This window comes from Poecile atricapillus, chromosome W, assembly GCF_030490865.1.
Source record: "Poecile atricapillus isolate bPoeAtr1 chromosome W, bPoeAtr1.hap1, whole genome shotgun sequence".
Taxonomy (NCBI): Eukaryota; Metazoa; Chordata; class Aves; order Passeriformes; family Paridae; genus Poecile; species Poecile atricapillus.
Window position 1 is genome coordinate 21957981 of NC_081288.1, and position 23152 is coordinate 21981132.

Here is a 23152-nt window from a genome sequence, read left to right on the forward strand (position 1 = left end):
GCCAAGTTTCAAATATCATCTGTTTTCACTATAACACTATGTAACAAAACAAGCCTCAGTAAAATTTTCATATAAGTAGGGGAGAATTTAATTGCTTTGCTTTTTTTTTTCACTGTAATTCCTTCTCTGATTCAGAAAGATGTTTGAAGGAATTTTGTTTGCTTGGATCTTGAACATAAATAAATAATGTGCACTGCTCAGGAACAGATGAAGTGTTACAACTTGTAACTGAAAATATAAGCACGTTGGGAATTTAGGAGTATGGATGTGAGAATGCATATGAGTGGATGCATTTTTTTTGGGACATGAAAGAGCTCATGTAATAAAAACTTTCAAAATCTGAGGATAAATATTCTGTCCATAATGAAGTTAAGCATCAATGAATGTTTTTTTTTCTCCCCAGTTCACTGTGTTTTCATATGTAAGCTAGAGAGAAAAAGATCAAGCAAAATTATTAAGTGAAGACTGTCACTCAAGTGAACTTGCTATGCAAACCTAAAGTCAGAAATGCTGTCCATCCTCTACATAAGCTGAGGTGCACAGAAGAAAGGACATGAAACATGCTGGTGACAACTGCTTGCAACTGACAGATACAAAACCTGGAACAGATGAGCAAATGACTGCTGATTGGAAGTTTCCTAAGGGCAGGGCACTCTTGGCAGGTGATCCCTCTGTGATAAGGAGTCTCCCACAACAAAGATACATACTGGAAAATGGCCAAAGTATGGCATTCAAAATGTCATGGCTGCTACTACAGTTGATTGTGTGACATTAATTGTGGCTCTAGCTTTACTGCGGGCTCAGTGTGTGAATGAAATGGTAGGTGAGCTGCCCAACAGAGACATAATAAAAGCTAACACAAAACCCATAGCCTCTTCTCAAAAAGGAAGCCCTTCCAGGGGAAGGTGGGGCTCATAGATCCTGAAGTCAAGTTTTTGGGTCAGCAGAGCCCCACTGTGTGTCATCTGGCAAAGCCTGCTCCTGACAGCGTGTCCATTACTTATCACACTGTCCCAGCAAAGGCATTTGACAAAAGAATCCAGTGTCAAATACTTGGGCAAGATTGAGCAATTCAGTCCCCAGGAGAGGTGAGATTAGCAACACAGGGAGCAGCAGCCAGCTGGGGCCTGACAATGGGTAGCTGTGTTGGTGCTGCTGGTGGCTGAGGCTCATTGCAACGCCGGGACATCCTGTGGAGAGTAACAGCATGTAATGGAGCGAAGGGATGGATGCCCAGGAGGGACAGGTCCTGGAAAAAACAGCTAGTGCAGGGTGGGCTGATATGTGTGACGATATAGACACAATAAGTGAAATGGAAAAAAGCATCCCTAACAGCAGAAAGACAAGTTCAGTTACGCAACATACTCTGTTTATATGGCAAAAGGAAAGTTTGCACTCCCACCTGATTTCCTGAGGATTGCCTTACACAACGCCAGCACAGCATGGTCTCCTTGTGAGCACAATATAAATAATTCCCAAGGAGAACTATCCCATTGTTCCTGTCTTTTCTGCCAAGGCTTCAGTCACCACAAAAGCATGGCATCTCTCCTGATCCGAGCTGGTCACATTTTGAAATGTTTTCCGGTAACTGTATACTTAGAGCAAGAAGTTCAGGGAAATGAACAGAATTTGACTTCCTAGGGAGCTCAAGCATGTGCCTGACTGGCTTTGGTTTCTAAGATGCAAGTTCACGTGTGCATTTCCTACAGCAGGGCTACAGACCACACAGCCTTATGCTCATAAAATGTTACAGACGACCCTGGAAAAGGGAAGCTGTGTTTACTACGCCTGAGGTTCTATCTGCTGGTCAGACCAGTGGCCACTGGTTATAACCTCACTGATGATGTGTGTTCACCACAGTGTTGTGGTGTTCTTGATGCTCTTCATGTGGCTTGAATAAACAAAATCCAGGTGACCAAGCTGAGTTAGGGCTGTAACTAGAGAGGGTTAAAGGCTTCTGTTGAGAGGGCCCAGCCTCACAGGAAAAGCATGAATGGGGTACAGGGTAACACCTCTTTGTGGCATGGACCATTCAGGGTATAAGAAGGCTTCAGCTAGGGATACTTCAGCTCAAATGCTGTTACACCATCTCTCGTTTTTACTTGGTTATTTATTTTTTTATCAAAATGGTAAGAACCCCATTCTTTGGGATACCTTCCTCTCCTCCCTACCCAAATGTGACTAAAACTAGCCAACAGGTTCTGAATGTTGAGGGAAACTAAGGACAGATCCGTGTATAAAGCGATGGTTTTTCCATAGTAAATCAAGCAAATCTCTTCACAATTAAAATATGCAGAAAGCATCACAGAGTTATTGTGTAAAATGGAAGAGCTCAAAAGACAGCTTGGTTACAAATATGGTAATAGGTCAGCTCACCAAGGGTTGAAGAGCAAGGATGACAGGAGGCTGAAGGAACAGCAACAAAGCCTCACATTTACAACAGAAGAGGAAGCAAATACAAAGGCCAAGAGGCAAGCAGAAGCTACAGTAGCAAAAATACCACTAATCAACTCCCACCCATGATACTTTAACTATATTCAGCTGTTTGGAAATTATCTTATTGACATCTTCTGCCTGCTTTTGTGCAGGCAGGCAAGCTTCTAACAGTTTCCTAAACCACAACAAACACATGATAAAGCATTATGAACCCTTTTTCACTGAATCAGGTTTTTATAAAAATATTGGCTGTCCCCTGAGGGAAAAGCAAATGACGAAACAGCTGAGAAAAAGACAACTCCTTTTCTCTGTTCATTTCCCTCCCTGCTTCTGATCTACTTTAAAAGTAGGTGAACTGGAACCAGAAGACCAAAGGGTCATCTCAGTACACAGAAGTCTTCTTTTCCAAAGAGTTGTTGGGAAGTAATAAAGAGAAATCAATACTGCAAGATGTTCATTATGAAAAATTCGGCTCTCACTGAGGAAGGATTCCCCATGTCCTGGATTGTGCTATAGGAAATCACACCAGGATTATGCAATCTGCTGGAAGCATGGAGTTAACTGAACACTAGAGATCATTTGCTCGAAAGCAAAAAGGGTAATCACAGTTCTTAGGAGAGCTATTATTTAAAATGGGCCTCGGAAGTTTATTTCCACTGTCCAATTCTTCACAGCAGGTTGGTTCACGTGTGCTCCACTTCTCACCACTACAAGTGACTTAAAGGATAAGATTTGTCAAACATTTGATGGCAATCACCTACAAAAAGAACTGTTCATATAAATTACTTTCAGATCCCTTTGTTCTGCCTTGTATTTTCAGCACTTGGGATACATGCTCTTTCCAGTAAAAGACTAGCCTAGCATTTACTTTACTACAACTTCTGATTCTACAGACCAGGGCAGGAGGCCATAATGAAACCTAGGAAGGGATTTCTAGTACATATTCTAGAACATACAGGAGTTTGAGAGGCAAAGAGTGTACAACCTAAATCAGAGAATACTATTATTTACCATTTCATTCCTTCAGGGAGAGGGCACCAGTTTTGAAGTCTGAAGCAAAGAAAATCAACTGTCTGCAAATGTGAATGTTTATTCAGAATTTTCCTTTCCACCCATTAACCTGAAAATGGGAAATATATTGAATGAGAAAATAATCCATTAGTTCAAGGTCAAGACACAGCCCTAAATTTTTTTTCCTTTAAAAAAAAAAGAGCAAAAAAACCCAGAGCACTTTGTGCTACATCTGTCCTTGCCCAATGATGTGCAGTTTAATTTATAGCTATTCAAACTTGTTCCTTCAGAATGTGACACATCCTATGCTAAGCTTGTTTCTGTCACTCATTTTTTGTATGGCATGAGGAATATCTTAATTTCATGCTTCGTTACCCTCATAATGAACAAGCCCAAGGAACTCCCTAAAAACAATATTGTATTAGCAAAGTTAGTGAGTCAAACACTAAGCAGGAATACCCACAGCTGATCAAATTAATGAAATTATTTTTGGAAGCACCAACAAACTTGTAATTTAGTACTGAACATCAGTCTCTGCTCGTGGCTGGAGTGAAATCTTGGTGGCAGGAAAAGGGACTGCAGGAACACTGTGGTGCTCCTCACATCTTCCCTTAAGGCACTCAGTATTGACTTTTAGCAGACAGAACTGCATAGTTTAGCAAGCCAAGTGCCCTGAATGGAGACACCATCACATGAAGCATCAGGAGAGTAACACCCTGGACACCAGTGCAGGCACTTTAGACAACAGGATGTCAAATTTTCAGAAAAGTAACAAAATACATGTCCTGTTCTGCAGACAAATCCATTGTAAGACTGTTACCTCAGATCAGCTTCTCAGAGAGAAAACTGCATCTCCAGGCAGACCAAGCCCACAATGAACTTAAGTTTCTTGCTATGTAACACTAAGGAAAGCCAAACTGACCTGATACACACAGCTCAAAGTGCTGATCTTAGTGATATTCTCTTTTTCCAAGTACAGGCTATAGTTTGTTATATTTTTTTTTTTTCATAGAACGTCAAACTGTACACTTACTCACTGGTGTAAATAACACACACTGGAAAGAAAAACAAGAGAGAGGAAGAGGCTCAGCTTGGAACAAGAACCATCAATTTTCATTTCAAATGTAGCTGAACAGAAGACTTGAGAGGGAAGAGATTAATGATTACAACTGCTAAACCAGGACTTCACTATAAAGTTATCATCATGTCCAGATGTTGTCTTTGCCTTTGACAGTTTTTTGAGGTTTTCTTACAAAAATACAGACATGCCTCTAGTCTAAGGGCATCTACATGCATTTAAAATGCCTGTAATACCATTAATAAACTGACCTTCATGCATTCTGCACTCCCACTCACCTGAAAAATGATGAATATGGTGATGGGGTTAAAACAGTTTGTTTAAACAAACAATATGTAGTTTACTACTAGTACATAATTAGTACTATGATGCATTCAGTGGTTATCCCAGCAACGCTCTGCAGTAGTTTTCATGTCTACAAGTTGTAATACTGCCCCAGATGATGAGTTTAAATCCATGAAAAATTTGGGTGTATTATATGTGTATTACTGACACTTTTCCATGTATACCGTATCTTCTAAAAGTTCATTGCTGTTGGAAACTTTCAAAAATAAAAGTCTTTTAAAAATGGACTTTTTCCCTTGAAAGTATTACATATATCTGATTACTGTGCTGCCAAGCTGAAATACTCCCTCCATCTTCTATTCCAAAATAGACGGCAAATAACGAGCACCTTGGAATATTCTCCACTTATAGTATTTAACTTGCGGTTAAGGACTTTCCAGCTTTCTGGGTTAGCACCACATTTCTAGAAAACTGCTGCAGATAAAGGAGGACCAGCACAGCTGATATAATTCAGTCTCAAACCAACCTTCCCTTACTTAACAGCTCCATGTGTCAGCGTGTGTCCTAAGCTGAAACATCTCAGATTGAATTTGGCTACAGCTGAAGAGCAAAGGGATGTGTTTAGGCACAGAAGAGCCTAAAGTGGTCAGAGGCTCCAAAGGTAGTGGAAGCACTATGGCTGCTGAGACAATGAATGAAAAAAGGGATGGTCTTATCCTTTCTTCCCCCCAGTTCCTCACAATTGAGACTTCTATATTTTTTCTGTGCAGTGCGTCACCACTCAGCTGGGAGAGGAGACAAAGTGGCAAGATTTTTCTTAATGTTTCTGAAAGTTTACCGGCATTGCTCTACTCCAAAGTAAACTTCTACCCTGAAAAAATAATCCAATTCTTAAGCAGTTAAATTCACAATCCCTATTAATGAAAGTTAGTCTGCGACATATATAATTACTGATTAATTATTCCTTATTTTAACAAGTGTCTGTAGGCCAGAGGCTTTCTTTTTCACTCCACATAAAAGTGTATCTGCAGTAGTATAAAAGACAATTGATTTTATGTTTTTTTTTCAAACTAAAATTATTTTACATGAAAAGTTTCTTCAGAATGTTAAACAACAGAAGCTACACCTTCTTAAATGTCTTTTGGTAATCTTGCTTATTTCTTTAGAAAAATAATTAACTACTATGTCTCAATTAAACTCTTTAAGCTACTTCCCTATATAGGTTCATGTCAGTTCAAAAGTATCAAACATGTAATACTCACTAATTTCAGCCTTCCTTAAATCTGCTTCTTAGAACAGTGGCTATGGGATATTCAGTTCTGTAGTCAGAGTCCCACCGTGGGTTAACTTTAATGTCAAAACCCAATTTCCAAAACTCTCCCCTTAGGCTAGCAGCTTGATACACCTTCAGCACAGTTGGTTGTGCAGAAACATAGATTGCAGAGACTTTGGAAGAATTTTCATTGTCTTGTTTAGAACAAGATATAGGAATGAAATAAAACCACAACTTCAGTTTACAAAGTATAGCTTTTATTATACACACTGCTTAAATGAGTTTTCAAATATAGATTTTAAAAAGTAATGAGTTTTTCAATATATACATTCTGAAATAACATTATCGCATTTACATTTGAAATACTTATTGCTAATATGTTAATATTTTTTGTGTTTTACCAAGTGTTAACTATTAAGTACATTTTAAAGTGTTCAATAGTAATTAACCCATCATTGGAATACCACCTCTAGACATCCTCTAGTGCATATATGCTTTTGTAGGGATTCAGGCATTACTCTGATTTACAGGTTATGGAGGGCATAAATATGTCTGCTAGGAACCATGCTTAAGTTACAGGACAAAAAAAAAGTGGGTAACCTACTGAAGTGTCACAAATTACTGAGAGAAGGTATTGACTCAGTCATAAAGGCTAACAAATTTACATACTTGGAGCTTCAGTTTCAGTCTTCTCTTGGTCACAGCAAGAATGTGAAATATCAGAAAGTTAATGACTGCCTGGCACACAGCATTCTGGTATAATTACAACAATCTGGGGAATTCAAACAGATTGTGAAGGATTTCATGTGGAACAAATTGTATTAAATAAGATTCTTTAATGATATATAATTTTTGAGTCATGGAGTACATCAAGGAATCTTGAGGGGAATCTTCAGGGGACATCAGGCATTTCTTTATATTGTTCCTCAATACATGCCTCAAGATGTGCCAAGTTAGTTTTATCCTTACACAAACTGCATCTTAGCTTCTTTGTTGGAATTATCAGCAAAGCACCAACTTGGAGGTGTTTTCTCATTCTAAACAAACTGCTCAGCCACAGCTTCTTTTGAGTAAGGCCAAAGAAACCAGAAAATGGTTTCAACTGATGCACATACCAGTGAACAAGTAGTGAGATTCTATTAATGATCTCCCAGTCTCTTGCTTTTTTTCCCAGCGTTATTCTCAAATCAACCTTGCCGTATTTGTACCTTTCTACAACACTGCAATCTGAATTCAATAAATCAACCCTTCAAAAGTAGGACTTCCTTTAAGAGCTTCATACAGACTCTAATGTGGCATTGAATACTGGTGTATGCTTTGAAAATAGATTCCAAATGGTTTTTAATATATTTTTCACTTGTATTTTAGTCTTCCTCAAATCTGAGTATCACTGATTTGCAATCACTGTAAGAGAGCTGACTTATATGCAATTCTTGTTGCATCACTGCAGATATGGGATATTGAGAAAAAAGTACAGTCCATCAATTAAACACTTTCATTTTCCACCGTTAATTTACCTTTAAGTTATGGGGCAGAAAGAAGGCAACATAGGTTAACTGTGTTACACAGAAAATACAATAATGACCAGAATGCAGTTTTAGAGACATGGAGATTTAGAGGTGTGGAATTCTTAGAGCTCTACAAAGTAATTTCAGCAGAATCAGAAACGAATCTGACACGATGCAGCATAGAAGCTGCAAGGATCTCACGATTCATTTTCATGGGGGAAGGGTTCAGGTTGAAAGACACTTCCTGTTCAAACTTTACAGAAGAGAACACAGAGGATCTTAGTTCTTAAAAATGCCATCAGATAACCCATGTCACCCATGTGATCCACACAAAACCTTGTCTGCCAAACCTCCAAACACATGAGCACTTAACGAAGGTCTCCAAAGGCTGAGATCAATCTCTTCAGTCACTGAATGAGGATTCATTATCAGAACTGTCTTCTGCTTTGCCATCATCTCCCCAGGCAGGCACAGGGGCATCTGGGGTCCTGCGGGCAACACAAACATTCTGTGCTGCAAATCCAGCCGAGAACACAAGCAACTCAGCACGTAACACCACTGTCCTTGCACAACAACGGCAGGCACAGTATTGCCACAACATTTAACACATTAACTGTTTATGGTTCACAAACTCACACCTCAGTGGTATTGCTTCACCTACAACTGGAAGGCAAACACTAGAAACTGTAACTCACTGGACTTCAAAACTCCGTAGACACCGGTGTGAATGCATGCCTTTGATGTCATCAGAAATGATGACAGGTCATTAAGAAACACTTGTAGAAAGAGTTGAAAGCAGGCAATAATGATTAATTCAATTTTTTTTCAATCTTCAGAGGTTCTAGGGCTGAAAGGAACATTCTGTACACCATTGAGCAGTGTAAATAGTACATGAAAAAAATAAGACAGGAAATGAACAATATTGTATCCAACTAAAACTGCAGGGATAATTTAGTGAAGCAAAAAAGAATTACTCAGAGTGGAATTTGGCTAGAACATTGGGTTAAATGTGACATGCAAGAACAGCCATGGGATTTTTATTGACTACAAATGATCAGTCCTCTTGTATTTAGCTTTAAAGAGAATATTTAGGATGGACCTTAACACTGTGGCAAAATGTTTGCTTGGGGAATCTACTGGAAATGAAGGTGAGACAAGCAAGCCATCTAAAGACTAACTAATATTACTGCCTGAAGATGCTGGACCTCCATGGACTCTTCCTCCTAAGTATATAATGAATTTGACATACAAGCAATACAGAGCCTGACAAAGGCTGAAAGCAAGGTAGAAAATACACATATCATTTTACTTGGGGAAAAATGACATTCAGAGAAACTCACTTCCTGCATGACAGTTAACATCTCTTGGATAAAATATTGCATTTTAAACTAAGCTGACAGTTGTATTAATCATCCTGTTCTTATTTATCTTGGGGGTATAGAATTTCTTTTCCAACATTAGTTCTGTTTAGTATAATCTCTCTGCTGGGAATCCCTAAGGCAACTTCAAAGTGCTCCTAAACATTTTCAGTGCAGAGATGAGAAGTGTGTTGAACTGCAGAAGAGCATTCTCCCTCCCCCCTGCACACCTCTAAAACAAATGAAGAAAGCATTTGCTTTCTCATGCAAATATCACTTCACAATATTATTCCTTGTTGCCATGGTAATGACAAAACAGAAGAGCTGTCCAAAGACATGTGATCTGGAGAGACCAGTGCAAAACCTCTCTTTTATTAAGAAGAGGAAGATGGTGCTGAATTCCTTTAGTTCATGAGAGCAGGACAAGCTCTCCCGGAACTGAAGACAGGCAAGAGAGGAAGGATAAGAAACGAAAGGTAAATTGGGAACTTGACAGAACAGGCAGTTACCAAAAGCTGTAAAAAGTTGATAAAGGAGCAATGCAGAGGTGGAAAAGTCAAGAGGAAAATGTAGAAACTATATTGTATCATTAGAATTAGCACATCTACAGCCACATATAATCCATGCTCAGCCAATGGCAAGGGGCTGGGGGAGTCTGCAGTAAGTGACTGAGCACAGAGCCAGTGCATTTTCCTAATTTTCTCTGGGACTGAGCGAGCAGACCTAAGGAAGTAGAAGACCCAAGAAATGTGGTGTGAATGGCAAGGTACATTTAAAAGAAGAAGCCTATAATATCAAGAAAAGAGAGCAAGAAAAATGAAAGGTCACCCCTGATATCTTAACATGTTCCACATTATGCACTTTGCCAAATAATTAGCTTTCTTTAACCAGTTTTCAAACCAATAACATTTTAAAGAAAATCTGACTAAGCATTACTGTTGCACAGATCTTTGAAGATGGATTTTGAGATATAACCCCAAACATATTGTGATCCTCAATCCACAGCAATGTTTCTGTCTTAATGCAAAATAGACAATCCAAAAGTGAACACTTTTTTAAAAATAGCTTTTGAAGTTTTAACCTGTTACCTTTTGTTTTATCTATGTCATGGGGTGACTTTACCTTTAAGGTGGTTTTGAGAGCTAAGGAAGTTGAAGTTGCTGGGGACTGATGGAAGTCTTTTCTCCTGACCAATTATCGGTCATTACTGGGAATTGACAGCAGTTTTGACCACTGAAAAGTGGGATCAACCTGTGAACCCCACCTTAGGATGTAAAGTCAGGGCACTTGGGTTCTCTTTGTTCCCTGGCTGTGAAAGGTAACAGAGCTCCGGCTGGCCTCCCGTTCCCTGCCCAGGTCATGTGGCCCGGGCAGGGGCTGGGCTGGGCCCAGCGGCTCCCGGCCGGGAGATGGGGCCTGCGGGGCTTGCCCCGGGCTCTGGCCGGGCCAGGCCGGTCTTTACTCGGGACTGCCGAGTAAAGAAGGAGAAAAAGCTCTGGACCTGCGGCAGGCCGAAACAGCGACTACACTCTCCAGAGCAGCCATGGGGAATTTTCTATCGCAGACTGCTCCAGCTCCTGCACTGGCAGAAGTCACAGAACCATCTACAAAGCCTGGGCAAGATTTTAAACTTGTCATTACCCAGATGAGACTTGCAGATTAATCCTTTTATCCAGAGAGAAGAAAAGAGAGTAATCAGCATGTAAAGAGACTTTATGGACTGTCAGAGACAGTAAGGAAAAAGAAGTTTCAGAAAAAGTAGAGAATAAGGAGATGCTTTTATGAGCTGAAATAACTTTCTGTTGAGACTATGGAAATGGACAATAAGTTCTTGAAAAAACTCCTTTAATTCATGACAGTATATAGGAGGAATAGAGTGTTCAAAGTGTAAATTTTAAATAAAAAATAGAGTGATTGTGATACAGTGAAGTGCTAGAATAGAGTGAAGCGAAGATTTAAAGCCTTGGGGGACAATGAGAAAACTGTTTTCTAGTAAAGCTCACAGAGACAGATGAAGGGGACTTTTGCCTTTGAATGACTCATCCTTAAAATGCCATCCCTAGACTCATGGCCCATACACACCTCAGAGTGAGGTGAAATGGGAGGAGTGAGCTCTGATAACAGCAGTTCTGGGCAGCTGATATCAGGGCAATAGAAAACTATAGCAGAAATAGTTTTCTTGTAAGATACTCCATAAATTAACAGGAAGAGACTTCTGTTTCTCTACAAAGACTGATGAAAATACTGTAGCAGGAATTGAGACTGTTTTAACCACCAAAGTTCCAAAGTTTTTGTCTCTGTTGTCATGTGAACAAGAGAATGGTGAATAGTAGGGGATAAAAAGGGTTTTCTGGAAGTTTATTCTGGTGTTCTTATTATTATAGTTTGTTAATAAACTTTCTTTATTCCTTTTAAGTTTTAAGCCTGTTTTGCTCTTGTTCTAATCCATATCTCACAGCAAGAAATAAGTAATTTTTTTTTTTTAGTTACTGGTTTAAAACCACAACAATATACTATAAAAATCCACCCAAACATGAAGAAATGTAAGCATTTATAGAAGGTTGTGGATTTGAAAGCACAGCAAAAAATACAATACATTTAACACAGATATAGAAAACCTATGTTGGCTAAACCTATCTCCAACTTGCACAGGGTCTTTTTTAATTTCTCATTCAATCAGTGAAAATAAAACCAACTGAGGTATAATCACTTCAGGCTTATCTAGACCTGGAAGTAGATGGGAGCTAAAGTGACTCATCAGGTTCATTTTATTTAACAAGGAGCTAGTTTCAGATTAAGCCATTACAAACTGTAAAAAGACTTCACTGGAAAGGAAAAATGGGCTTTTTAATACTCTGACAGTTTCTGAAAAGAATGCAACAATACTTCACACATTTTGGTATCTATAATGTAAGAATGAAAGTTAATACTTTCACCAGTTTAACAAATTCTGTGAAATAATACAGTAGAACCAAATTAAATGCCAGCTGTAAAGTAAGACTAAAATTAGTGTTTATGGCCAGACAAGAAGCTTTGAAAATTACTATCTATTCTTAGTAGTCTTCACATCAGATTAACTCAATCAACAGACAAAATTTTAAAATGCTGACTTCAATTTACACTGTCAATTTTGAAGTCGAATTGTACACTACATCTACTCAGGGAATCTGGAAACAACTGTGTTGTCCCTCATGCATGCAGCAAAATAAGACTTAGTTTTCTCTCACTTCTCTACAATAATGACATTTTCTTATTAGAGTGTTGAAAGCAAGTATCTGGGAAAAACCTCATAGTCTAAACAGGGCAGTTAAAATGGCTACTGACCTTTTATTTGAGTCCTCATTGCTAAGTGCACATTGTCAAAAATGCTAGCTTGTCACTGCTATAGCTCACAACACCTTGAACAACCTTTTCTAAGCACATGTTTTTCCAAGTTTTTTAAACACACAGCTGCACTGCAGCCCTACTGGGAGTCACAAATTACTTACTCGAGAAGATCTGGATTTAGCCCCTCAGAAATCATTTTGTTTCGTATTGCCATTACAGGAACACCCTGTGTAGCAGGAGGAAGAATAATATAAAACTACTGGACACAAACAGATGAGTTAAATAAACCACACTTTCATATAAATTTATGCATGTCACTCATCAAACAACAGCATGGAACAATAATCTCAGTTACCATCAATATGAACCTAGAAGCAAGAAACAATTGAGATTAAAGGGCCTTTTAATCCATTTTATATTTATGACAAAACATCTAGAGAAATTTGCAGGGAGAGAATCAAGACTGGATAGATATAATTGCAATTCAGACAGACAAAATCATGAAGCTGAAGTTATCTGTATGGGTAAGAATGTGGAGAAAGCACAAGATATCACAAAGACAGCAGAGAAGTAGTGCTAGGAAAGACTTGGGAATGCTGAAGGTATACCCAAGAGAGAGAGGAAAACCAGGGAAGTGCATCTGCTACCCCTCCAGAAGAATCTCTTAAGGCAGTGCTAAAAACTGGAGAAGTCTAAAAAGCATGGAAAAAAAGGCAAACAGGACATGAGAACAGAAGCACAATTTAAAAGTGACTTCTTTGAATACAACTGCTTGTGCTGTCAGGCTTGAATCTTCTATGACTTGTGGACAGATTTCAGCCAAGTATGTACATGTTAAAAGAATTCCCTCCCTTCACTGCAAGTCCTTCCACAGCTTCTGCACTTTATTTTATTCATCAGCACCTAAACATCCTCTTATCTTGGATCACATATCCAAGACCCACGTCCTCTCATGAGGACATTCCAACAAACTGCTGCTACGTTTCCACTAGAGTTCCTCAAACACAACTTGTTGCTTTGCCATCTCTTGTTGGAAACCATCAGAAATACCATTTGGATCACTCCATGCCAATATAAAAATATCAGAAAAAAAATCTGTCACCAAATGAGGATGCAATTTCTGATTCAAACGGGACAAAGTTACTGGTGGTCTAAGAAATTCTAAATGAAAAATGGTGTAAGACTAGTATATTTTTTGCAAAAGCAGGTAAAACAGTGCTGAAATAAAGGGCAGATATGACTAATGATCCAGAGAAAGATGTGATTCTAGTGACAGTTCCACAGAAAGAATCACGATCAAGGCTTGTGCATGAGCATTGTGGAACAGCACACAGGTACATAGTTCTAGCAATCTATCAGGCATAATGTCAAAAAAGGTCACTCAAATAGTTACAATGTAATAGCTTGAAATAAAAGAACATCTCAGTACTTCATAACTAATATTTTTTGTTTGTGCATTACAAACCTGAATATTTTTAATATTTATTCAAGTATTTCACAATGGTTTAAAAATTCAGTTGTTCTAGTATAGATTTGGACACCAGGGATTGTGTGTCTACACACTGTCTTGTACTAATGCTTTGCCACTGCTTGACTGCTCTTAGGGTACTTTTCCCCACCTTAGAAGTCACTGATGAGTTGTTTACACATCAACTCAAACCAGGTGAAAACAATTGAGTCAGATCAGGCAAAGCAGAATTCATATTTGATTTCAATCAAAGGGAATTTGGTAAAGGACTTCTAAGAATAGGTTGCTTTTATGTTCACACTTGGAATATGTTTTATTCCAACACTGTGTGCATTAAAATCTGTGAGAAAAAATCCTCTCAGTACCCTCATATATCAAAGATTCACAAAACTAACCTGAAATTTAGTCAAAATGCCCTTTTAGACTTCTTATCTGAAGGAAAACAATTGAGATTGTACCTATATCTTTTTACAATACAATTAGGGCATTACAATTACTTTACTTTTCATGATTTCCTAAATTTTAATCTACAAATATGGTACTGCTTTTCTACGATTTCTTGGAATATTGTTGTAAATTTTAAAAAGTAAGACTTTAGTATCCTCAATTGCACTCCACCAAAATTAGTTTGTCACAATTTCATGGAAGAGCTACTTTTAGTGTAGAATGGTGCTCTTTTATACTACAAACATTGTGAGTAATAAATAAATTATCAGTTCAAACAAATCTTCAGCTAGAGACTTAATTTGGGAAAATAAATGACACTAACTGAAATACTTGACCGGACAAGGAGACAAGTTTGGCAAATACAAAAACACACATTAATTTGTAGTATGTTAGTTTGACTTTCCTACCACACTGTTTACAACTGGCAGAGGAGTCACCAGGAACTGCCAGTACACAGGAGAAATGTGGAAAGTGAGATCTCACTCCTCTAGCAGTTACCAAAAAAAAAAAAATAAAATCAAAGTAATTAGACCATCCAGTGCTTTCAAATCCACTTTGAAATCTGGCATTAAATTGATACAGTAACATAGTGTTCTATTCTCTGCTACTATCCCACTGCTAGGTTTTCAAAATGGTTTGTAATAAGCTATCCATAAAGTGCCAATTTGTGATTCAAGTGAAAAATAAGCTTTGGAATATCATTCAAGGGATGAAGCAGACCAATTGTAATAATTTCTCTGAAGACTGAGTGAAACCATGAAGATAGTTTTAACATAAGCAACGTTTTATTAATACTATGACATAGTCATACTTTCCTGAATTATAATATATATTTTAGTGGAAAATTTCCACTGACAAATTGAAAATAAATTGAAATAAACTCTTTGCTTCCAATCTCATTTTTAAGTTTGTGGAGGTGAAATGACCTCTTAAAAATATCACAAATAGCCTCCTTCACATTCTTGTTCCTTCATTAGATTTCAAACATGTTAATATTGAGATTATTTCTAATTTATCTGTAGCACAGACCACAGATAAAGGCATAAACAAAACCTGCATCATGAATAACAGGAAACTGGAGTGGAACTTCCAGATAGTGAAGCAATCCTTGTATCTCTATTTTGGTCCTTACAGAAATATAAAGTACTTCTGTTCTGGACTATACTTTCAAAGCTGTACTTTGTACCCTACAGTAAAATCAGACTGTAATGAGTCTGTATGCAGGGAATGACTCCAATTTGCCAGGACAACTCCACTTTCAGTGGCATCTTCTGTGCCTCCGGCTAATATCACTTTGCATTTACACATTTCACACCTTCAGTTCACAAGTCTACCAGCAGAATTATGTAGAAAAATCTTGCCAGAAGCTGTCTGATGGAATATATTACATTAATTCATTTATTAGAGAAGATGTGCTAGAATATTGTGATGTTATCCTACCTTAAAGATTACTGTTGCAATACATGTTTTCAGACATTTAAGGTTCACTTACAGCTGTGTAGTGCATTCCACCAAAAAATAACATCCTAGCCAAAGAATGACATGAGAATTGACTTACCACTTGTACCATTTTGAGATATCTGGCATATCTTGGATCCTTGGCCACAGTTGTGACATTTTCTGTTACCACCTCTGTTTTCTGTAAGCCTTCTTCTTGTGCATTGTTCTGCTGTATATGAAGAACAAACCCTTTCATGGTTAGGTGTACACACCACATCCATGGAGAGATTCCAATCCATAAAGGTGGGTATTTTAGGCAAAGTGCAACTCTTCTTCATCAAGATTATTCTAATCTACACTCACAACATTAGAGGTTTCCTAAATGTATGAAATCACAAAATACAGCTCTTTCGTTGTTCACTGCTACAAGAGTGTCTTTCTACTTTTAGATACAAATTTTAAGTTATTGAACATAAAATACCAGAAAGTCCCTCATAACCCTGATAAGTTGTATTTAATGAATAAAACAGTACCAAAGGTAAATGGTCTTTTTATTAAAAAATACTTATAAGGAGTATTATCTATAAATCTCCTCCAGTAGTCCACTGCCTTTTTTCCTCAAAATACTTGATTCCCTGGCAAAGGTTTCATACAGATTATGTGACATCTGAACTATACTTTTGAGTATAAATCATTACTTAAAGGATAATGTAATGAAATCAAAGATTCCTTGAAAGTATTTAATTTAAAAGAAATTAAAAATGACAAGAAGTTCGAGCACTATTAAAAGAACACAGAAAGTGTATTTTTTCTACAAAACTAATCACTTGAAAGTAGCACTGGGAAGATTCTTTCAGAAATATATAAACTTTATATACTTATATATACTTATGTATACCTTATATACTTTAATATCTGACAGGATGAACATTTTAAAGAAAACTAACTCATGGTGAGTCGTTCTCTAATGTGGCTGGAACATGCAGTGCTGTCCAGTGTCTCCCATGCTGCTGCCTGTAAATCAGAGTTACAATCTTTGACAGACAGGCAAAAGCAGCAGAGTGCTCCAGCAACTGCTTCTCCACAGCAACTTCCATCAAATAAGATAATGAGCAGAGATTAGAATTGAGGATTCCATGAGAAGATACTCTAAGAGGAAACCAATAAAAGAACTCCATCTACAAATGGGCCAGAAAGCCTCACTTAACTAAGTGGTGATCATGGGATTTAAATGTCTGGGTTAAAAAAATCAACCAACCACACACATTAAACTCCCCAGAATGACAAAAAGTTAGTTGCAGGGATAGTATCTTAATGCTGATTGCTTGTACTAAGCTGTCATTTTCTATACATGGTAGATAATATACAGGAAACCTTCAATGTAATAAACTCTTTAGAATAAAGTATGATAGAAATTCCAATTTGAGCTAAAAGCACACATTCTGAAGAAAGAAGAGCTACAGTGATGTGATTTGAACTGTTATCTTCATTCATGACCTCCCCAGACCCCTGATATAATACATGTTCATATTATAGTGTGATTGAAGAAGAGAAAGGAGAAATTTAGCATTAGATTTGAGTTAGTTGTTATTTAAGTCACATAGTTAAGAAAGGGTATAGCCTTTTATGTTTTAAGTCACTTGTTAACAGTGACAGTGGAGAAAAGCCTAATCTTAGACTTTCACAGTTGATTGCTCACTTCCAGTAGACTTGCTTCTTCTATCTCCTTCAAATGACATTAAAAACTTGACCTGGAGAGCTCTATTCCTTCAAAGTACAAGCTGTGCTTCATTACTTACTCCAGACTGAGGTGATGCAGCTGTCTGTTGATCTGTAGCAGTCTGTGCCACGGGACCATTTGTAACATTCACATTTTCACTGGACACTTCAAATTTGACATCTTCTAGGCCAGGAATTGAGGATAACTAAAAGCCAAAAACATCATCAAATAAGCAATGAGCCCTTTGAAAGACTACATGTACAACAAAATCTGCATCATGCTGCTTACCACTTATTGACCAGATAGATTTGACATTAGTAAAATTTCAACTTTTTGCCCGAGTTTTCGTATTTTGATTGGGGGGAAAAAACCCCCTGTCTATTCAGCTGCCTTCTACAACAAAAGCTTTCATTGTTAACACAGGGCTGCAGAGTAGGAAAGGCTTCTACACATTCCCAGCATATTGCTACTGCACTTATCAAGCACACGAGAGCCATGCAGTCTCTGCTACTTCCCCTACAGTGATAGAAATCATGGCAAGTACAGCTCTATCACCTAACAGATGGGAGACTGGTTACAAATTTTTCAATTTTCTACATCTTTCACTTTTTTTAAGGAAATGCTGTGAGTGGATATTAAACACACCACAAATCTATCTGAAGGAATTTTTATTTAACATGATTATGAAGAATTGTGCAAAAATCATCAATTCGGATCATTCCTAAATATTTTGAAATAAATAAGAGTTAGTAAGCTCTGTTTGTATTATGACACTATTTTTTCTCCACAAAGATCTTAATGAACACTTTCAAAATATCCCACCCTTGCTCCCAGAAAAGCCAACAAAATTGCCTCCATCATTATTCAAAGAAGAACTTGTTAAAATTTTATACTGGGTGATTTATTGACTTTGGGATTTTATTGTTTTTTTTTCTTCTAGTAAACAGCATACTGTGTTTCCTATAGAGGACCACAGATTATATCCTTTTTTCATTTCAGCTAAAGAAGATAAATCAAACACATTTACATTAGCTTAGATCCAGTCCAGGTCTCATTTCAATATCAGAAGATTTATAAGGCTTCTATCTAGTTACTTATATCACCTGAAGTCCTTACAGTCCAGTAACAGTACTAAGTACTGTTGTTACAATACAAAGTACTTTGTTGTTACAAAGTAACATACAAATATGTTTTACAAAGGGGGTAAGAATTTCCTTGTTAGAGTTTGTATGGCAAAAAGTGCTCCTTTTCTGTTCCACATGCTTAACAAACTCAAATTTTCCACTAGGTACTGTTGATTCCTTACTTCTCTATCAACTACATATTCAAATGTTACCCAGTAGAAGTAGCAAGGCATGCAAAAACTGAATTTTTGATATCAAGATTTTATATTAGCTCCTTTAAATCATTATGAAAACTTATTTGCTCGATTCAGGCCATAAAAAGGAAGGTACTTCACATAATCCAGGAGGTTGTCACTGTTAGAAGATGAAGTCTATATCCATACAAACCTTTGCATCCAGAATATTGAGCGTGGTTTCAATTTGTTGGATACGGAGAGAGAGTGCTGACAATTTCTACAACAGAAAAGAATTAGGATGTGAAAACACTCCCCTGTGCACTTGGACATATAAAACAGTTTGCATCTAGTTAAAAAAAAAATCACTTTTGTCTTCTCCCTGCTGAAGGCAGAGTACAGTGTAAATGAGATTATCACATTATGAAAAAAATGAAGCAATTTCCTTTTTAGTACAGTAGCTCCAGCAGTAGAAATTTTAAATAATTTTACTCTGCAGTTGGTTTTCCCATACAATGACAGAAACGAAGACAGACTTTGTACAAAAGAAAGCCAAAGTAAATAAGGTATTACACTGGGCAACTGTAGAATAAAGATAGACATATTGTACTCTTCCAGTTAGCAAAAGATCATTCTTCAAAGCTTTTTCCAAATGTTGAAGATGAAAATAGATTATGTGTGTGTATGTAACTGAGCAAATATAAAAAGAAAACCTGCTAATTAATACAGCAGGTGATTCAAAGTCCTATAAAGTCAAAATCCACAAGGAATCAGAACTAACCAGACACTTTATATGCTCCAGGTGCACCTCAAATCAAATTTTGACTTTTTTTTTAAATGCAACTTAAGTTTTTCTAAATTACTCCATAAGAACTGCCAGTCTTTTAACTAATCACTACCATACTCCACCAGACCTGTTCAAGTGAAGTTGGCTAGAGTGCTGGCTGGCAGATATGTACCATTCTGACAGCTTTCTGGCACCTTGGCAAGATTCTGCCTGGCTCTGAAGCAGAACTTTAACACCCTAAGAAAATGGCAGCTCTGCCAACATGCTAGAAAAAGTAGAAGGAGACTGACAGGAGTTAGTCTTTTTGGATAGTGCACTGACTTGTTTACAGATGGTCCTTTGTTCATGAAGAGGAGTCAGTTCCTATTGGGAGGAACTATGTGTCCCACATTTAACTGGATAAGGGGAAGGAAAGATGTACAAAAGACAATTATGCAATTTTATGGGTCTATTTGACTAGACAAGAGCCAAGAAATTTAGAGTTAAGGATGGAGTCAGCCCTGATTTTGAGTTCCTTGGCTTCTGTTGACATTTCACATTAAAAACACTTCTGTATTTCATGAATACGAAAAGCTTCTCAGGGAGTATATAAAGCAACTATTTAGTCTCTTGGGTAACAACACATTTTGGTTAACTAATAACTGTTTTATTAGGCAGACTTCATAGTGCTGCTGCGTGCTCAAGGTGGCTTTAAATACACATGTTCTGATTTCCCCAGTGCCTGTGGACGAGGGAATACTGAGATCAGGTGACAACTGAGTTCTGTACAACTGACAACAGCATCATCAGGCTGCTAAACTGTCCCACCTATCAAGTTACAACAAGCTTAAAAACCTAGGAAAAATGACTTTTTTTTTCTTTTGAAGCTCCATATATTCATATAGTCGCCAAATTTTATACTTGTCACGGGCCTGACTCTAAACTTCACCAACAAATAACAGAATTTCTCAGATTACATGGCTTAGTCTAATTGGATTTGACTGTTGCCCTAGCTCAGCTGGCTAGAGCTGTATAGCATTCTTTGTTGAATAAACTAATGAAAAAGTACAAAATACCTCTGAAGACAAAAAGGTTAGACTCAAAGCCACATTAGAAAATACCCTTTTTACAAGAAGGACTCTTGTCCTGTTCAGTGGACAATTCTAATCTTGTTGGTCTGGTATATTTCCATTGACTCTAAAGTCATCACATTAACTTACTAACCTAAATATTTTTATTTTTCTCTCCTTTTACAGGAAACTGAAGTTAAGGGCTTCATGTTCTATACTAATCACTTGCCAGAAATGTCCTTTTTTTCAACAAAAAAAATAATTTACATTCAGCGCTTAGCGTATCCCTCTTTTAAATTGGAAGTGATAAAATCTGAAAGTACATTTTGATGCACCACAAGAACACAGCATCCTTCTTTCATAACAAACAAGAGCCAGAGATGAAGCTGCTCAGAATAAATTCCCTGTATCAAAAAGTTCAAAGAATGTGCCAAATGCAAAAGCTTAAGGAAACAGGACTGAGTGCAGCACAATCAGGATCTCATGTGGCTCCCTTGGGGAAAAATTCTGTCTTAAGCACTTGAGGCTCAAGAGAAACCTTGAATGGAAAGCAGACTACATTTTTTGGTTTAAGCTACCAGTATTACTGCATCAAAACTATTTAAATGAATGGTTCTCATTTCTTGAATTTTTTTAATTGTATAAAGGGACAGCTGGGAAAATAATAAACATACCTCTTCACAAACAGTAGAAAAGCGGTTGAGAAACTGCACTGTGTGAACCACAAACTGGTTTAGAAATGCTACAGTTCTTTTCTGCTGAATAGCAGGAACCTGCATTAAAAATATAAGAAACTTAGGTTACACATCAATATCAATTTTCACATTTAGATTGAAATATCTGTTAAAAAATGCACATTTTTTTAGAAGAAATTATTTGGAAATCTGTCTTAAGTGTGCTTGCAATGAATGCATACATACACAAAACATTTTCTAATACACATATGCATTCATACAAATCCTTCGCCGCTAAAAATCTACTAACATGAGAGCTGAGAATTTACAAGAAGTTACATAGAAAAGACAACAAGACCCACAAAATGAAGGATTGTTATCTTAAAAAAAACACCTTCAGATGAAATTGTAAATATTCTTAAAAATCAGTGTTAATATTTTTTAGAAACACTGGGGAAATCAGATCTGGAGTTTAAGAATAAAAAGCAAACTTGGACAGCCATACTAATACTCAGTTACAACACCACAGCCAAAACTAAAGTATAGAGATGCTGCTGTCTAAGTATTTAGTGGCTAACCTACTGGTTCTCATTTAGGGTACCCAAAATTACCTCCAAATCAGTTTTGATGCTCACATACTTTTCAGACTAAAATGCAGAATCTCATGTTTGCCAAAAAGAATGGTGGTCACATATGTAACACAGAGCTGGCATTTTTATTTAAACCATTACAGAAAACTGGAATCAGGAACTTTCACACAAAAGTTTATGTATAAAATTTTAGTGCCTCAGGCTTAATAACCTTGGACAATTGTTTTAAGTCTTAACCTTCGCAGAGGAAATTAACCTATGAAGTTGCCATTGATTTAAGTGAAAGATTTACGAGTAATATTATTGGCAGTCAAGATTCTGCTGCACTTTTATTGTGAATACAGTGACTCTCTGATCTTCACCTCTTCTTTAGTCACTGATTTATCAGTGCGTCCAATATACAATTCACTATGGCCATCTTAAAACATCCTGACTTTTTGTGAGACTTTTGTTGCTACTATCTCGAGCCTTCAGCCTTTGCACCTGCTGAAGTTCAAGTTCTGTGGTTCCAAAATTCACCAAGCAGTGCTTATGATCTTAGCAGAAATCTGTGGGGTGGCACAGAGCATGGAAAAAGCACTGGGTCAATTGGAATTGTCCTGTCTTTATGATTTGTATTGAGAAAACTAAGTTTAAAAAGAAAGTTTCTGCAACATTAAAATAAATGAATAAACAGCTTTGCACGGCATTTGCCTCCCAGATGGGTGTCCGTAACGGCTTCGCCTTGATAACAACGTTATCACAGCACTTTGCAGCAAAAGGCCTCCGGAAACAGCTGGAGACACAAGCAAGGAGCAGAGCCCGCTCGTTCCCGGGTGCGAGGGCGGCACCGTCACCGCACGGGGCTCTCCCCTCGCCCGCTGCCGCTGGGCCGGGAGCCGGGGGGACGCGGGGCTCGCCCAGCACCAGGGCCAGCGCAGCCGCCGCCGGGAGGAGCAGCGGCAGCCCCGGAGCGCCGGGCCAGCGCAGCCCGTACCTTGGTGAGGTCAATGCCGGAGCCCACGATGGGCAGCCCGTCCTCGTCCATGCCCGCGGGCCGGGGCGGGCGCGGCCCCGCTGCGCTGCTCGGCCGCGCACCGCAGCCTCGGCCCGGAAACAAACCCCGAGCTCCGCGGGGCGGGGCGCGGCCGCTGCCCCGCGCTTCCTCCTGGGAAACGCAGTCCCAGGCCGCAGTCCTTGTGGCCGGCTGTGCCTCGGGAGAAACCTCGAGGATAAACCCCAAGGATAAACCCCGAGTTTCTGGGGTGCCTTCTTGGGCACCCGCTGTGCCATGCAGGTGGTGACAGCCGCTGAGGGGCCCGGCCGTGCCAGGGGTCGCAGCCAGCGCTCCCCAGGCCTCAGGACGCAGGCCTGCTTAGTGGTGTTTGGGAACAGTGTCGTCCCCTGCGGCCAAACGTCAAGGAA

General features: G+C 38.3%; 1 protein-coding gene across 3 annotated transcripts; it reads right to left on the minus strand.

The window, feature by feature from the left end:
* Positions 1–3471: 3471 nt before the first annotated feature.
* On the minus strand, positions 3472–22879 carry LOC131592180 (WASH complex subunit 3-like). Of its 3 annotated transcripts, none has more exons than XM_058863511.1 (7): positions 22725–22879; positions 21159–21257; positions 18863–18928; positions 17431–17556; positions 15750–15860; positions 12438–12502; positions 3472–3556 (listed from the first exon to the last, which is right to left on the minus strand). In XM_058863511.1, exons 1-7 carry the CDS (start codon positions 22773–22775, stop codon positions 3526–3528), a joined length of 549 nt encoding a protein of 182 aa, XP_058719494.1. In that variant the 5' UTR covers positions 22776–22879; the 3' UTR covers positions 3472–3525. The 3 variants fall into 3 exon arrangements, with proteins under 3 accessions (XP_058719494.1, XP_058719493.1, XP_058719492.1); XM_058863510.1 differs by lacking the exon at positions 3472–3556 and adding an exon at positions 6319–8079 and having other exon boundaries at positions 15750–15857; XM_058863509.1 differs by lacking the exon at positions 3472–3556 and adding an exon at positions 6319–8079.
* Positions 22880–23152: the final 273 nt, after the last annotated feature.

Excerpts from the sequence above, each read along its gene's own strand:
- LOC131592180 (XM_058863509.1), bottom strand. The coding sequence starts at position 22,775 with ATGGACGAGGACGGGCTGCCCATCGTGGGCTCCGGCATTGACCTCACC. Across the intron at positions 15,861-17,430 it reads CTGCATCACCTCAGTCTGGA|CAGAACAATGCACAAGAAGA; the intron begins GTAAGTAATGAA and ends CTTCATATACAG. Across the intron at positions 8,080-12,437 it reads CTAAATCCAGATCTTCTCGA|GACCCCAGATGCCCCTGTGC; the intron begins GTAAGTAATTTG and ends TGTTGCCCGCAG.